Consider the following 18,619-nt stretch of genomic DNA (forward strand, 5'->3'; position numbering starts at 1 on the left):
AAACATGATCTAATACAAATGGTAACAACTAGTTAAAAAATAAACCATAATACTAGGTCTCAAAACATAATCAATCGACACAAATAGTAATAATACATCCACACTGTATGTAAAGTGCTATGTGCGTAAGGTCAACACGCACTATTTTTTGCACAAGGACACTTTCCAATTATATCTCGCATGTGGGAATCTGGAACCACATATTAATTCTATGCAAATAGATCATATGAGCTATTGGAACACCAATATTTTCTATGGACTTTGGAACAACTAATTTGTTGGAGCACATTTTTTAACAACATGTATTCTGGAATATAGGTCTAATCAAGTATAACTATAGCATAGCATACAAGCACTTTTTATTATTGCACATAGCACTTTATGTGGATTATGACTATTTTTGTCCATTGATTATGTTTTGAGACCTAGTATTATGGTTTATTTTTTAACTAGTTGTCACATTTGTATTAGATTACATTTGAGGCATAAATAGAAACAGTGCACCATATGGTTATATACAGTATCTCACAAGATTGAGTACAGCCCTCACATTTTTGTAAATATTTTATAGTATCTTTTCATGTGACAACACTAAAGAAATTACACTTTGCTACAATGTAAATTAGTAAGTGCACAGCTTGTATAACAGTGTAAATTTGCTGTCCCCTCAAAATAACTCAACACACAGCCATTAATGTCTAAACCAATGACAACAAAAGTGAGCACAAAGTGTCATTTCTTCAGTGTTGTCAGATATAATAAAATATGTACAAAAATGTGAGGGGTGTACTCACTTTTGTGATATACTGTGTATCTAGACACTTCCTCTGTATTCAAGGAACTTTTGAGTGCAGCAGTTTCCAATATTTTCAATAATTCTTGCCAAGCGCAACCTTTTAGAATTGTTTTTACTCCACAGAGCTGTGTGTCTGAATGTTTTTCAAACAGTGGTCACTCGTTTGTGGAACTTCTCCCCTTACTGCTGCCACAGGGAGGGCCAACGGGCGGCAGCTGCAGCACCGGGAACCAGAGTTGTATAAAGTACTCGAAACCCATACTTGAGTAAAAGTACAAGTGCTCGATCAAAAAGTGACTTGAGTAGAAGTGGAAGTGCTCGATCAAAAAGTGACTTGAGTAGAAGTACTAAAGTATTCAACATTTTTTGTACTTAAGTATTGCAAGTAGTTTTTTAAAAAATTTTGCTACTCAAGTACTAAAAGTAAAAGTACCAGTAGTTTTGAAAAAAAATTGCTACTCAAGTACTGAAAGTAAAAGTACAAGTACTGTGTTATGTAGTTATTAAAGAAAGAAGTCAAAAGTTTGAACATCATATTGTTTTTTATTATTTCAAATGCAGCTTTTATTTATACATACAGTAGAATTTATTTTTGTATGCGCTGATAATACACATGTTTTGAGCTTCATGAAACCTGCCATCTACTGTTCTGGCAGTGGTAATTTTTATAATTGTAATGAGTAACTATGCAGCACAAAAAAAAAATATCAGAGTAGAAGTATTAAAATCATCGAAAAAATGTAGTGAAGTAAAAGTGGAAGTAGGAGAAAAAAATTCTACTCTAGGAAAGTACAGATACCGCCTTTCGGTACTTAAGTACAGTAGTGAAGTAGTTCTACTTAGTTACTATACATCTCTGCCGGGAACATATTACATGTCCCACCCTAACGTGTAACATGTTCCCAAAGGTGAACTTATCCTTTACCCCCACTATTGCTATGCGGGAACCAGTGTGATTCCAGTGCCATTTCCTGCATTCCATAGGACTCACAGGCAGTTCATACCTCCCTCTGCGATCCCCTGCGGGTGTCAATACAAAGTTAAAGACACCCCCAGATTGGATCGCAGTGCGAACTGTGAATTCAAACAGGAATCCGATCGCATGGGTGTGATCACCCATGCGATCTGATTCCAGTAAGAAAATTGCGATGCTTGGCACCTTGCTCCTGTGCTCAGAATCAGGTTCTCAGACTACCTCTATCCCCGGACTCTCACTTGGCATCCACTAATGGCTAAGCCTTGCTGCCCTCTACGACCGGGGTAGTCGACAAAACACTGTAAACATAAACAAAAAGAAGGGCGTACCAGCCTAGCATTATCCTCAGGCTTTTATTGGTAAAATATTAAAAAATGGTTACTCACAAACATGCGATGTAAACCAGCATATCAACTCCATCGAACAACGTCCATGATGTTAGAGTCCAATATCTCATAAAGGTGAAAGGCTAACGCGTTTCAAGGCAGTGCCTCTTCCTCAGAGCCTCTGATTCCAGTGCGGGAAATAGAAAGGTACCTGCAGCATTTTTGTGCGAATGGGCGGTACATTCAGCCATACAATCATGGTAATTATTTTGTATTAGAATGTGATCCTTCTGCTGTTCATAAGCAAAAATCCATTTGAGCAGGGCTTACTGGCTGTATGCAGGGTGCCCAAATATGCTGCTTATTCCAGCAGAGAGAGCCCTTTGTGAATCAATTTGCATGTAAGAAATAAAAGAATGATAGATATCCTTTGTTTTCTCCTCAGAGTGGCCTTCTGTCCTCTTTCAGTTTATCAATGACAGATCTGTCAAAATCATGTGAAAATCTCTCGGCGGTGATGCTTTACAATCCCGGGTAAGAAAATGAACTTGCTGACATTTCTTACACTGTATAAAATCCTAAAATATTCTACAAATCTTGAAATATAAGCTGGCATCTCAGTGATGAAAGTAACATGTTACATTAACCAGGGTGATCCAAGTACTGAAGGTTTTTATAGAAGTTTTATTGTGCAAGAAATATTGCTGTAGTCAAAAGACAATAAAAATGTGGCTTTTAGTTATATTTCATTTTACAGACTGTTTACAGATGTAAGCGCTAGGTTCTCATGCAGGTTTAGTGCAAAAGTAAAAGGGACAAGGCTTTGAGGCGTTTTTATTTTACCAACATAGAATTTTTAGTCTCTTGTACATTTAAATGCTGCATGATAAAAGAAAGCTTACATAATCTCTAAGATCAGCTCCAGGTAACAAGTACAATCAATCAGCAAACAGATATGGTATCCAGGAAACACTGTAACTGCTGAAATATCAACTCCACGAAAATGTATTTTCTGGCTGAAGTGCTTGCCATCTTTAAAATCTCTCCAACAGGGGTACAAGCAGAAATAAAAAATCGATGAATCTATTACCCTTCAGTTTGTTGGCTGGAGTGCCACTTTACATTTTATTTAGTACATTCACTAGAGCAGGGATTCCCAAACTACGGCCCTGCAGTTGTTCAGGAACTACAATTCCCATCATTCCCAGTCATGTATGTGAATGTCACAGTTTTACAATGCCTCAGGGGATGTGTAGTTCTGCAACAGCTGCATGGCCGTAGTTTGGGAATCCCTGCACTAGAGGGAATGAAGGACTTTTTAACCTGCTTAAAGAGGAGGTCCAGCCCCCCATGAAAAAATTAAGTCAGCAGCTACAAATACTGTAGCTGCTGCCTTTTAATATTAGGACACTTACCTGTCCTGGAATTCCGCGATGTCGGCACCTCAGCCGATGTTTCCGTCGGCTCTCGGGCGCTCCTGCTGCCATTGCCTGTAAGGGAAACCGACAGTGAAGCTTTTCGGCATCAAAGCCAGTTCACTACTGCGCATTAGAAGTAAGAGAAGTTCATTGTTAGACTCTTGAAGACATTTTTAGGTATTCCCCTAAATACGTTTTCAAGTTCATTGTTAGGCCACATGCACACAGGGCATTTTAAAAAATGAGATGCAAAGCCAGTACATTCCCACATTTCAAAAAAGCCAGTACTGGCGCCAGAAAAAAGTGGCTGTAAAAACACGCTTTTAAAGGCAGTTTGCATTAGCGTTAATGCACGTTTTGCCGTATTGGCGTTAAGTAGGGTTTATCTGCCTTCTTCTATTTTTCACTCCCAAATCCAGTTGTTACAGCCTAAAAACACTTGGCGCCGTATACAGCGTTAGCGTGCGTTCAGCTGCGTTTAGCAGTGCCCAGCGTTTTTACAGCTGTAACACTGCTGATCCAGAATGCACTGGCCCTGGGTTTTATTTTTTTTCGCAGCTTGAAAACACCTATGCCAGTTACAGCTCCTAACAGCCTATGTGTGCATGGACACATATAATAACATGGAGAAGCGTTTTTAGGCTGTAAAAAAATCTGCCTGACACCCCTAGGAGCAGCTGTAAAAACATCCCATGTGCATGAGGCCTTATGGTTTACATGCCCTTGAAAGCATTTTTACGTACTAATCAGTTACAGATAATTATTTGCAAGGGTGCAAGGGTATAAGGAGAGAAAAAAAAGTTTTGAGGCTTCAAATAGGCTTTAACACTTTTGCTGCATATACAATCCCAACTGCTGTAGCATGTACAGTGGGTACGGAAAGTATTCAGACCCCCTAAAATTTTTCACTCTTTGTTATATTGCAGCCATTTGCTAAAATCATTTAAGTTCATTCTTCTTCCTCATGAATGTACACATAGCACCACATACTGACAGAAAAACACAGAATTGTTGACATTGTTGCAGATTTATTAAAAAAGAAAAACTGAAATCTCACATGGTCCTAAGTATTCAGACCCTTTGCTCAGTATTTAGTAGAAGCCCCCTTTTGATCTAATACAGCCAGGAGTCTTTTTGGGAAAGATGCAACAAGTCTTTCACACCTGGATTTGGGGATCCTCTGCCATTCCTCCTTGCAGATCCTCTCCAGTTCTGTCAGGTTGGATGGAAAACGTTGGTGGACAGCCATTTTTAGGTCTCTCCAGAGATGCTCAATTGGGTTTAAGTCAGGGCTCTGGCTGGGCCATTCAAGAACAGTCACGGAGTTGTTGTGAAGCCACTCCTTCGTTATTTTAGCTGTGTGCTTAGGGTCATTGTCTTGTTGTAAGGTAAACCTTCGGCCCAGTCTGAGGTCCAGAGCACTCTGGAGAAGGTTTTTGTCCAGGATATCCCTGTACTTGGCCGCATTCATCTTTCCCTCGATTGCAACCAGTCGTCCTGTCCCTGCAGCTGAAAAACACCCCCACAGCATGATGCTGCCACCACCATGCTTCACTGTTGGGACTGTATTGGATAGGTGATGAGCAGTGCCTGGTTTTCTCCACACATACCGCTTAGAATTAAGGCCAAAAAGTTCTATTTTGGTCTCATCAGACCAGAGAATCTTATTTCTGACCATCTTGGAGTCCTTCAGGTGTTTTTTTAGCAAACTCCATGCGGGCTTTCATGTGTCTTACACTGAGGAGAGGCTTCCGTTGGGCCACTCTGCCATAAAGCCCCGACCGGTGGAGGGCTGCAGTGATGGTTGACTTTCTACAACTTTCTCCCATCTCCTGACTGCATCTCTGGAGCTCAGCCACAGTGATCTTTGGATTCTTCTTTACCTCTCTCACCTAGGCTCTTCTCCCCCGATAGCTTAGTTTGGCCGGACGGCCAGCTCTAGGAAGGGTTCTGGTCGTCCCAAACGTCTTCCATTTGAGGATTATGGAGGCCACTGTGCTCTTAGGAACCTTAAGTGCAGCAGAAATCTTTTTGTAACCTTGGCCAGATCTGTGCCTTGCCACAATTCTGTCTCTGAGCTCTTCAGGCATTTCCTTTGACCTCATGATTCTCATTTGCTCTGACATGCATTGTGATCTGGAAGGTCTTATATAGACAGGTGTGTGGCTTTCCTAATCAAGTCCAATCAGTATAATCAAACACAGCTGGACTCAAATGAAGGCGTAGAACCATCTCAAGGATGATCAGAAGAAATGGAAAGCACCTGAGTTAAATATATGAGTGTCACAGCAAAGGGTCTGAATACTTAGGACCATGTGATATTTCAGTTTTTCTTTTTTAATAAATCTGCAACAATGTCAACAATTCTGTGTTTTTCTGTCAGTATGGGGTGCTATGTGTACATTCATGAGGAAGAAGAATGAACTTAAATGATTTTAGCAAATGGCTGCAATATAACAAAGAGTGAAAAATTTAAGGGGGTCTGAATACTTTCCGTACCCACTGTAAATGTTACAAGCCAAGTGTTAGCTTTGAGATCGCTTCCATGGACCCCCCAAATGGACTTCCCCCTCCACCATAATTCACAGGCTCTGCTATCCCACTTGTGGACTCAGGACCCACATGGAAGTTATCTCCGGGAAGAGGGGAGGGAGACCAGACTAGATATTAAGATCCTCAAAGAAACAAGGGTTTAGTTACTTCTGGTTTCTGCTGTCAATTTCCCTAGCAGCTGTGACCGGACAAGAAGCTAAAGGAGCACAATCTGTGTTTCATTAGCTTCAGTGGAGTACAGGAGAAACATCAGGGGTCTAATAGACTCCTGATGTCTCCTTAAAGAGAACCTGTCACTATACATATTCTATCTCCTAGGGACTTTTAAACCCCTATGTGATAGCAATATAGTTAAGTTAAAAAAATGGTATAATAAATTAAAGGCACACCCAAGCATTTAAAAAATTCACTCTAATTAAACGTTTGAGCTCCCATCCACCATGTACATGCACATACATACATAACCACACATGTCAGGGGTGCCTATTTAGGATACCATAGTTGGTGCTACAGGTTACATATTGCCACACATATCAAAGTGCAAGTAATATTAAAATAATACATCTAGGGGTGTCATTCAAATGGTATTAAACCCAAAACCACAAATATAATATTTTGAAGCTTACCGATCATTGTGGTGGCTGCATTTTTGTTTTTTTTAGGCTTGGCCAGTAACACACCCTACTGTAATATAGAGCCTCCACTCTGGATTTATGTGCACATGGGGCACCTTTGGGCAGCACCACTTTCAGTCGGGGGGGGGGGAGTGTTAGATGTACTAACAGATATACATACACTAATTGAAGCTAAACTCCAGCTCACACTATATGATCAATTACAGGAAACTGTTTTTTTCCATTCAGGATAAAGGTTTTTACATAAATAACGTTGATCTTGGTAAGCACCCGTGCTAGTGTTAAATGGTTTACCTTATCACTGTGACTGATGAGCATGCTCCCAGCACAGAGACCGAGATGTGATGCCAACAGGACCGGCTCCCGATCATGTCACCGCTGTGACTGTCAATCACTGTGGTCATGTAATCAGCTGCTCTTTACTTCCCCTCTGGTGTTTAGAGCTTTCTAATGGGACATCAGGGCAAGCGGGAAAGGGTTAAACTGATGACTTGTAATAGCCCTTAAAGGGTCGGCCGTGGAAAATTTGGGGTACCAAAGTTTGTTGCGGTTTTACCTATTTATTAGACTAGAATTCTATTTTCTGCTTTTGTATGCTTTGTTTGCTATGGGAGCTCAGATAAATGCTCATATACATCATACAATGAAAAGAAATAGTATCATTAAAGCTAAGCCTCTTTTTTCTGGTTCATGTTCTCCTTATGTATTAGGCAATTCGAGGCCCGGGGATATCATAAACTGTATTATTCATTTCTGCTATGGTTATCGGTTTTCTGGAATTATGATAGGGTTATGTTACACTGCCATTTTAGATATAAGTAGTAGTTCTCCTTCCTTATTAGGTCTACATATACTTATTCTCAAAGGGTTCCAACTTTTAATAGCTGAGGAAAAGTTCCTGCTGGATACATATCTTTATCTTGTTCGAATGACTTCTTCCTTCCTAAATCACCTGTCAGCAGCTGCTGCCATAGTTACTGCAGCCGGCGTGCTGGATTCTAGCACAATGCTTGCTACCTTTTTCTGCTTTCCCTCATCATCCCTCAGATATTCATTTTTACATCTCTTCATTTTCTGTGAAATAAGCATTGCTTCTTATAGTTGACTTTCCAATACTTGCTTGTAACTGCAAATATGGCATTTACCCAGAAGCTATAGAGGGTTGCTTGCTTGTAACTGTGTATTAGGAACTTATTTAGTGGTGGATGTTCTTTCTCTGAATAAAATAACTATTTAAAGGTTTTCAGTGGAAAAACTAAGACGATGATAAGCAATTTCTGATTTATTTTATGTAAAGCTGAACCTGACAATATGAACAGAACCTACCCCTGCAGTGGGCCCTCCCACGCTGCAAGGGTTAAATGCTCATTTATTCTAGGGTGTGTGGACCAGATTTAGTACTTACCTTATTCCTTGTTCCAGCAGACTTCCTCCAGTGCAGGTCCAGCGCTACTGCCTCTGTAAGACCCTCTCAACCTTGGTCGCATTCTTGCCTCCTCCCTGTACAGTGCAGGATTAATAGCCATGCATTGTATGTAATGACATTGAGGGACTGGCCAGAGCTTTAGGCAGTAGAGAACAGTGCTGGACAGACAGACAGGTTAAGTTATACACCTCTCGAATAAATGACCATTTAAATCTTGCAGAGCAAGGGATCCCCACTGCAAGGTAGGTTTTTGTTTTATTCCCGGGTTTCAGCTTCAAAGCTTTAGGCATGCAAATAAATGTTAAATTAAAGACATACTGTATATGTGAGCTGGCTTACCTTGGTAAAGATTTGCAATTCTTTGCATTCAGCCTCCTGATCCAAGTATCTCGGTCAGGCAGCACAGCCAGTCTTGGACTTCCACTGCTGCAAAAACACACAATATGGTCCAGGAAACACCCCCAGCCCAGTGATTGAACAGTGAAGGAGTAGCAACGTTTTACTCCCCCCTTAAGTATACCTTGTACTAGGAGCATATGTGCACTGCAGCAAAACCCGGTTGGCTCCTAGTACTGGCACTCTTTCTCCCAGCATTTCTGTACTGGGGATTATAAGTAACAAATAAGGATATATAAGCAAATATAAGTAGTTCCTACACTAGTTGCATTTAAATATTTGTAATGATTGCACTAACTGATGTGTTTTAATATGAGCATGGGGAATGCAATTACAAGGTACTAACATTACCCAATCCAAACTGGAAAATAAACGTCTATAGCAAGGGTGTCTTACTCCATTTCAACACAGGCCACATTACCTATTATGGGTGTTCTCAAAGGGCCAGTTAATTCATAGACTATATCCAGGGTTTTTTTTTTCTCCTCAGAGAAAATGATGCAGGTTCTCGACCATGCTCCCCCATCAACCAGTGGGTGTGGCCAAATTGCACCAACAGAGGGAGGATGTTAAATAGCCAATAAATGCCAGGATTGCGTTATGTGCAGGGTACAGAGTGCAGGGTTCAGGGATACACTATGTGCAGAGTGAAATTTCCGGGGTGCTCTATATACAGAGTGCAGAGTTCAGGGGTGTGCTGTGTACAGAGTTTAGGGGTGCACAGTTCGCAGAGTTGAGGAGTGCACTACATACAGATTGCAGGGTTTAGGGGGTGTGCTGTGCACAGTGCGCAAGGTTCAGCTCTTTCACCAGCTTTCCACAACTAACTTCCACCCTTCCCCCTGGGTGCAAGGCCACATGAAATGGCCTGGCAGGCTTTATTCTTCCTGGGGGCCTTGTGTTTTACAACATGTATAATTACACAACAGGCTTCCCAGACACTGCTCGGCCAACAAACCTTGGAAAAAAAGATCATATTGTCTCAGGCAAGTGAATGAGTTTCTGCCTGTTGTGTAATTATACATGTATGTTTTTTTTCAGAATTCCAGATCATGCATGTTTTTGTCACAGTTGTTTAGTGGTCAAATCTTCCACCAGGAGCACACATGCCATAACAAGTGAGCCACCTGTCTTATGTTCAGGGTATAAGGGGAGGAGGACACTTCTGGACATTTCATTATATGTTTTGTTATAACATTCCTAACCTTACCACGGCACTAGTCACTATACTTGGACTGGTTAAACCACCTGTGGATAACCAGAAAGTCCCGGTTTTTGTGCAGGGCATAGAGCGTTAGCAATGCACACTCCTTTGCTGTATGGACATCTGGTGTTTAGAATGAGTTCTATGGCTTGATTATCAGCTCTGTGTCATGTGGCTTATGCCAGAGCAATGGGAAAACCCTGAGAACTTATACCTGATGCCAGTACTGAAAAGAGATGTGTGGTCTGTTATGTGCTGGGAAACTGCAGAAAGCTGCTGCTACATAACCTCTGGCTGTATAGATGCCAACCTAGGAATAAACCTGGACCACCAAAGAATTATGAAAATAAATATCTAAAGTGATGTGGCCCATTTTGCTTGATAGTGGTGCCATGGGTACTTCCTTTTCTCCTCCAGCAGGGGGTGGGATATAGTCCTGGACATACTGGTATTTGCTTAATGACGTGAGCAATGATTTGTCCAAGAGTACTCGGAGTCCAGGTTGATATGATGACTCACCCCCAGGAGTGTGTCATTGACAGCTCAGGCAAGAAGTTGGTTAGAAGACATTGGAGGTAATTTCTCTCTGGAAGAGGACCATTGCCGAACCATAGAGCAGTGGTTCTGTGCAGGGCAGTACCAGAGAAGAAGTAAGTATTGCAGCAGGAGCTGCTCTTTTTTACAACTGGGCTGACGATTGTTTTAAAAGTTTTGTAAGAAATGGACTTGGACGTTAAGCTTGCCTAAGCCCTATCCTGCCACCTTTATTGGTCAGTGTGGCTGCCTATGAAATTTAAAGTGAAGTCAGGAAAGGATGGGGCAAGGCCAACTTTAACAGGAAAAATGTTGATTTGTATATACCTTCAGATGCTGATATCTGGATCTTCTGACCATATTGACATGTGGTTTTTACTGACCGTGAAGTCAAATTATGTTTTTTTTTTAATCCAGAACTGCGTTTGAATTGGTCAGGTTTGTGATAGGCTTGCTTTAATAAACCCTTATTCAGCTACTGTAGAGAAAGAAATTAAGTTGCTTTGATACAGTTCTACTTTGGTAGAAAATAAATCTCTACAAGATCTATCGCAAACAAGAAAAAAGCATTCAGTGTAAAGCCAAGAGCGTCCAAAAGCTTATGAAAAAAATGTTTTCAAGTTAGACTTACAGACAGAATGTAATACGTCACGACAGCTACAGGGAACACTCAGATCAATCTCTGCCAGCAGTGCCAAAGCTAATGCATTGCAGCTAAACAATCCCAAGTTTTTATGTTGCATGGTGAGAGGCAGGATCTATATAGGGCTTGGGCTCTGCAAAATAATATGTTTTTTGTTTGTGCTAAGAGCTGTAGCTTTTCAAATAAAATTAGGAGATTGCTCTGTTTTAGCTGTCAAAAGGGAAATCAGCTAATAGGAAAAATATTTTAAGAAGAGGTTTTGCAACATTCATCTATTCTGAATTTGTTAACTCCAGCCGCCGCATTTAATATGAAATACCATCAATTTTCCAACATCCCCAACCTGTTATTACATCCAACCAAATTCACTTTTGTTTATTTAAATCAATCTCTATAGGGAAAAAGTGATTGCTATGGGCAACGCAGATGCTTTAATTTCAGATATTCTTTTAAAATGTGTGTGTGTGTGTGTGTGTATATATATATATATATATATATATATATATATATATATATCTATATAGATATATAGATATATATATATAGATATATATATGTAATGTAAATTAAAGGACCACTTTGAAAACATATCAGATCTCAATGGGGAAAAATATCACGCTGGATATCTATACTAATATCGACTGGGTAATGTGTTAGGAATGAAAGGATGCCACATCGTTTGATGGAAATGAAAATTACCAACTTACAGAGGGCTGAATTCAAAGACACCCCGAAAATCAAAGTGAAAAAATAATGCAGCGGGCTAGTCTGTTTTACTGAAATTTCACTGCAGCAACTCTAAATGGTACTCAGTAGTTTGTATGGCCCCCACGTGCTTGTATGGTTGCCTGACAATGTCAGGGAATGCGCCTGATGAGATGACGGATGGTGTCCTTGGGTATTTCCTCCCAGATCTGGACCAGGGCATCACTGAGCTCCTGGACAAACTGAGGTTCAAACTGGCGGCGTCGGATGGACCAAAACCTAATGTCCCAGAGGTTTTCTATTGGAATTGGGTCAGGCAAGGGAGGGGGCCATTCAATGGTATAAATTCCTTCATCCTGCAGGAACTGGCTGCATACTCTCGATACATGAGACCGGGCATTGTCGTGCATCAGGAGGAACCTAGGATCCACTGCACCAGCATTGAGTCTGACAATGGGTCCAAGGATTTCCTGATACCTAATGGCAATCGGGGTGCCATTGCCTAGCCTGTAGTGGTCTGTGCGTCCCTCCATGGATATGCCTCACCATCACTGACCCACCACCAAACCGGTCATGTTAAACGATGTTACAGGCAGCATAACTTTCTCCACGGCTGCTCGGCTGTCATTACAAGGAGCGGGAGGGGACGCCCCCCCCTCCCGACGCCTTCCGTGGTTTTTTACCTGCCAACTCTTCATTTGAACAATGCAACCTAATCACCTTCCTGCCCTCAGTCTGTAATTGGAGAGTAAAGGAGAAGCAGGGGATAATGGGGTTGTCTCCCTTCCATCTCCTCTTGTCTGCATTTTCCTTGTCAGCTCATGTGCGTGCAGCATGATTCTGATTATCTCCTAGTGCAGCCCCTGCCTTTTCTAGTCTGATCTCTGCTTTACAGTGGATTCCCTAAACCCTTACATATACCCACTGAAGTGACTGGTCTCAGGTGATACACAGAGAAGAAATAAATCCTCCTACATACGTTGTACCTGTTTATTGGTAGTCATCTCTTCTTTACGGCAGTTCAAAGGACACAGGTGGCAAGGGATGGGGATCTGATGTCACACACTGCACTGCCTAGAGCAAGGAACTGAGTGTAATCTGAGACCTGAGTGGGGGGAAAGGACACACCTCCTTCTACACAGTCTCATAGGGAAACATGCACAGCTGAAGCTGTCAATCACCTGCTGTGTGCTAAAGGGGCCATAAACCCCTTCCCCTGGGATTCTGTGGTATTTGCATACCCTGTCAGAAGCGTCAGATGCGGATAGCAGAAGGAAAACCGAGCAGACAGAAATCACGGTTAGTGCTTTGAATCGGAGCTAGTAAACATTTTTCAGTTCAGAAGTTTACAACCACTTTAAATTCAGGTACTTACACTCGTCACATTTAAAACTACATTTAATGATTTTTAGTGGCTACAAAACTATTTAATTTGTATTTATTTATATCTGCCTTCAGTTAAGTTTTATCATAGCCTTAATGAAGAACCAACTTGAACATGATATATTTCTTTAGGTTCCAACAATTACATTTTTATATACTGAAAGTAATTATTTTTAATTATTAAACATCCATGCATGCAAGGCAACGTAGGTATATTTCATAAATGGCAAGACAACCTTAGTACATTTTAATGCACAATTACTTTTTCTGTGCTGATCTTTGTTATTTTTAATTACTGAAATTCTTTATGTAGATGTCAAATACAGTGCATGCAGGACTATGTAAGGACACTTCTTCTCTAGCTGTTTCTGCAGGTAGTGTTCAATTATTGTTTATTTGCTGAGTTTAGTTATTTTCAATTGTCAAATATCTTCAGGTAGATGTCAAACATGCAGTGCTTGCTAATGTAAAAATACTTTTAAGAAGAAGGACATAGTTCTGTATGCTTTAATATGCAATTATTTGCTGATTTTAATTAGAAATTATAGAAAATATGTTAGTAGGTGTCAAAATATGCAATCCACACAAAACAGCCCAATTATTTGGGAATTTAAAGGTTTTTTTGCAAGATGAAAATCTCATAAAGTGCAACTGTACTCAGACTATTGCCATTTAAGGATTTACATATTCGTAACAAGCAGTAAAATGGCTCCAGAGCAAGCCACCACTGACTTTTTCAACTGCTTGGACTATGAAGTAATTAATTCCTAAATTTACAACAAAACCAGATTTCAGTAAAACTTTAGACACTTAATGTGTGTTTACATTAGAGCAGGGGGTCTCAAACTGACAGCCCTCCAGCTTTTGCAGAACTACTACAAGGCCCATCATGCCTCTGCCTATGGGAGTCATGCTTGTACCTGTCAGACTTGCAATGCCTCATGGGAATTGTAATTCTGCAACAGCTGGAGGGCCACCAGTTTGAGCCCCCTGCATTAGAAGCTGATAGGCTTTCAAGATTCTTTTGCAGTTTTATTTTTTAGAAAAAGAGCTAAGGTTTCAGTGCTTCCATTGTAATGTCAATGATTTTCTCCACAATACCTGTGGCTACTAGGACGAATAATTATTTAAATTACTTTAGTGTGCATGGTCTTCGGCACAGGTTCGCTTTAAAGCAAACCTGTTTTTGCCAATGCACTACTCTACCTTTCTTTCATCTCTTAGTCCTAAACATGAATTGTCTTCCATTCAAGTAGCAAGTGTGGACGAAGTTTTAAGGGCTTTCATATGAATTTAGTTGACATAATGGCAAGAATGAATGCTCTGAGGATTAATTTTTCAGAATTTATGTACAAACATTAAAAGAAAATCTGTGCAAGTTTGGTCAGATAAGGAGTAGAGAAGTGGACTATGGAGTGAAAGGGAGGGGAAAAGAGTCTCAGAGAGTGAGGATGGTCATAAAACTATTTGACAGTGATTTAGAAATCAGTCTGTTATCTCTTTATCATTTGTAGTTTAAAGGTTTTCCTTTCCTGAGTATTTTTAAAGTTCCTCTTGCTTGGGCTGAAAAGTAAAGGGGGGGTGGAGTTGGGGGGTTGGTACTAGGGTGAGAGGCACTCTCAAAAGCTTGTCTTTTTGTGGACTATATCATGGAGTATTAATGTATCATTGACAGTATTTAAATCCAACCATATTGAGAAATTTAGGCTGGAGATACATTTTAAAGCAAGAACATATTTTGTTTCCCCCCAAACTAAATTCACAATGTTAATATTTTTTGAACAGTAAAGTCTGCAGATATAGACTACAAGTGGCTGTTTTAACACATGTTACATTGGCACAGTCTATGTATGGGAGGAGTGAGAGCAAATGGACTTTATTGGCACTGACAACCAGACAGTTACGTCGTAAAAATAAAATTATTTTATTAAGAAATTGTTAAAAAACATATATGCATATGTGTATCACCACAGGTGCAAAACATGAAAACAAATCAAAAGACAATCACATTCATATCAAAAGACACAGCTTTAAAAGGCATATATTACCTAAATAACCATAGCCTCTACAACCACCTAAATGGACCAAATATACCGTGATGGAACTATACAAACTGGAAGTTTTGGGGCAGCCCTAAGGCTATTCCTGGTAAAGCAGCATGAAGCTTGTGAGCAATTCCATCGGCTGTAGAAATAGGGAGGCTTGGTATTTTGGTATTATATTCCGGTCAAAGACAAACTCTACATGTTTCGCGCGGTTAGCGCTTCTTCAGGAGTTTATGTAATTGCTGAACAATTCAATGTAACAAGGCACTGTTTTCTATTCAGTAGGTGCAGATGCCTGTGTCTGCGAGACAGACAGAAAAGAGCGGCGGTCCGAAAAAAATGGCTAGGACGTGGCACGTATTAATTCAAGTGTCCACAGTGTCATCCTGTGTTGACACTATCTCCTTTTAACATTGGCACAGTCAACTGTTGCCACCATCAGAAAAGCCCATAATACTGCCCCCTACAGGAGTAGGACACTAGGCAGAAAAAAGTTCTGGCTACGCCTATGGGCAGTCCCGGAGGGTACACCCTCTCTCTTCCTGCATAGGATGTCAGTTTTGTATCAAAGCAGTGTCAGAAAGGTAACACCAACCCAACTCAAAATAGAGGGGCGGGTACTGCGCCTGTCAATGAACTTAAGAGAAAAGGATTTTACGCTAAGTCAAAAATCCATTTTTCTCTATCGTTCATTGATGGATGCAGTTCTCTTCATATCAGTAAGGACGTCCCAAAGCAGTGCCATAAAATGAGGGGTGGGAACAGCAGAAAAGAACAAGTCCCCAAGGCCAAACATAGCCGACCAGGGCATTTGACCTACTGATATGAATCGGAGAGAACTGCGTCCATCAATGAACTTAAGAAAAAAGGATTTTACGGTAAGTCAAAAATCCAGTTTTAGTAATCGCTGAAGTGCATGGCTATAGACCATAATTAGCAGGGGGAGCAAAAGATTAAAAAAAATACAAGTTTTTTTTTATGTTGAATGTATTTTAAATATAAAATAAATTATGGTATACAGTGCTTTAGTCAACTATGAGTTGGGATTGTATACACACACGTTATATTTGTCTGTGTGTGCGTAAAATATTGTGGGGAGCAGCTCAGGATTGAAGATTAAGTATTGGAGCAATGTCTGATTTTTGGGCTGTTCAATTTTACATTTTTGGCTGAAATCCAGCTTAAATTTTATATCTCTGTGCTGTGCCTGTTAAATGATTTCCTTCTACATACCATAGGGTCTGTGGGCAGAAGCTGGATGTCCCTTACCTGCTGCTTCTAGGGTTGATTGAACACTGTGCACAGTCCCACTGTTTGCTCTTCTGATTAGCTGTAGAGGCTGAGTGCAGTGTAAATCTCTAAAGATCTAGAACAGGGGTCTTCAAACTACGGCCCTCCAGTTGTTCAGGAACTACAATTCCCATCATGCTTAGTCATGTCTCTGAATGTCAGAGTTTTACAATGCCTCATGGGACGTGTAGTTCCGCAACAGCTGGAGGGCCGTAGTTTGAGGATCTCTGATCTAGAAGAACTAAAAGATACAATGTGATGTAGGTGGAGCCCAGTGGGCTTCCTAATGCAGACTTTCATTCCAATAATACACTTTACCCTAGTGAAATTCTCCCCCTCTTCAATCTAAAATGATTTTTTTTTTTTAAACTTTGCCTTTTGCCCAGCTCCTCCCTTCATTCTCGCCTAGGCAAGAATGACATCTCCTCTCCTAAAGTCTTCTGGGATTTGCACATAAATAAATCCCAGGAGCCATCAGCTTCAGTACAGCAGACTGAGGAGGATGGACCTGGCAGCCCGCCATCAGGGGTTGGCTGCTTGAACCAGCAAAAGACAGCTCTAAATGACCAAGAGTGGCAGATCACAGCAGACCAACACTGGACTCGCCCTGGTGAGTATATTTTTAAAGATAGCCCAGCTTAAGAGGTAACAGATAAATAAAAAACACGGGGTTGGGTTTGGGGGTCTTGGGGGGAGAATTCCCTTTAAGGGCCATCTACACATGCTCCAAATACTGTATTAATTTTGCCCTCTGATGCTCATGTATATGTCATGACTAATAATATTACATCAAAGCTTTATGTACAAGCTGTGGCACATCCCGGATGAGGTGTCATCTCGCCATCACTTTTTACCAGCTTTTAAGCAAGTAATCTTCAGCAGTTTTGTCACACTGCTGAAAGCTGCCATCACATTAATGTCGTATTTTATGTCCAGTGCCTTTGATCTTATTTTATATGCTAGTATACATTATATGCCTTCGATTTTATTTTGTATCTTCTCTATATGAGTGACATGTTGTCATATTTCCCGGGAGTACTCTTTAGTGACTTTGAGATCTAAATTGAAGGTTATCTAGGCTCTGCTGTTTCTGCATCTTAGAGAGGCTGGATTGATTATGAAATGTGTACTTATAGCTCCCTTTTTGTTTATTTTTCTTCATTTTCAATTCTAGCTCTCTTCTCTGCTAGTGATTTGTCTTATTCCTTTTAGTGCGCCTGTTTATCACAGCCAGGTTTTGCAGAGGCACGACTTAAATTACATACTGTGCTTTATGCTTTTGAAATCGAAAAAGCTGCTTTATTATTTAGTAATAGTCCAAGAGGTATTTCTGAGCAGACAACAAAGCAAGATTAATAACAATGTGTCTGGAGTGTATCACAACTGTTGGTCAATATTTTTAATATTTACTCTTTTGATTTGCTGAGTTTATAAACGTGACTTATGTTAAAGAAAAACTTTGGTTTACAAGAAAATGAAGACGCCATTTTAAATTACAAAGCTGCTGAAAAAAAGTATATTACCAGTTACCTATTTGGCTGCATCCATACAATGTACTGTAAGGCTCGGGTCACACGTATGCAGTTTGCTTTTGATCGTTTCTGCAGTGCTTTTTGCTGTGCATTTTTGCACACCTGCAAAATAAATAGCAATTTTGCGGTACGCGATTTGCTTTTTGCAATTTTTTATGCTTTTCTTTTTTTTTTTTTTTTTTGCCTAATTATTGTTGGGCAGATTGAAAAAATTAAAATTGAGTTTGAAATTACAGCAAAATCGCTGCAAAAATGTACTACATGCTCTTCTGCAGCTTCTCTATTGAAATCTGTTGAACCAAAAAAGCAAAAAAAAAAGGCACCGTTTTGCATTTAAAAAAGTCACTGACTCTTTCCAAAAACGCAGCGGCTGAAAAAAAGCATGGGTGTGAACGTGTCCCATAGGAAACCATGTTAAATGAACTCTAGTGTGTTTCTGAAAAAAGCACTAAAAGACGCATAGGTGTGAATCAGGCCTAAGAAAGGTTAATTTCAGACTGACTCCCTGGAAAATGTTGTATCCGAGCCCTCCTTCTAAACTGCCTAACCCAAACTAGAACCGCACACACACACACCACCTTGTGTGCTGGCTAGGGAAAGGCTAAGGGCTCATTCACATGGGGCAATTTGACCCGTGCAGGGCAGTTTACCAACACAGGGATGCGTAAGTGCTCCGTACTTCCCTGTGCCAGCAGTCCCATAGCTGTCTATTGTGATGCAGCGGCTGCATGGACACATCTCCAAATATGACATTCAT

The 18,619-nt window shown here is 40.4% G+C and overlaps 1 protein-coding gene across 4 annotated transcripts in view; it reads left to right on the forward strand.

Annotated features, from left to right (window-relative positions):
• The window catches only part of KIF16B (kinesin family member 16B), a 613,875-nt gene that overhangs the window by 316,204 nt on the left and 279,052 nt on the right, over positions 1 to 18,619 (forward strand). For all 4 annotated transcript variants that reach the window (XM_082252310.1, XM_082252311.1, XM_082252312.1 and 1 more), the window contains exon 17: positions 2,544 to 2,632. In XM_082252310.1, coding sequence (XP_082108436.1) covers positions 2,544 to 2,632 — 89 coding nt within the window. The remainder of the gene's footprint in view (positions 1 to 2,543; positions 2,633 to 18,619) is intronic.

Source organism: Pelophylax lessonae (assembly GCF_965119305.1).
Source record: "Pelophylax lessonae genome assembly, chromosome: 3".
In the NCBI taxonomy this organism is placed as follows: Eukaryota; Metazoa; Chordata; class Amphibia; order Anura; family Ranidae; genus Pelophylax; species Pelophylax lessonae.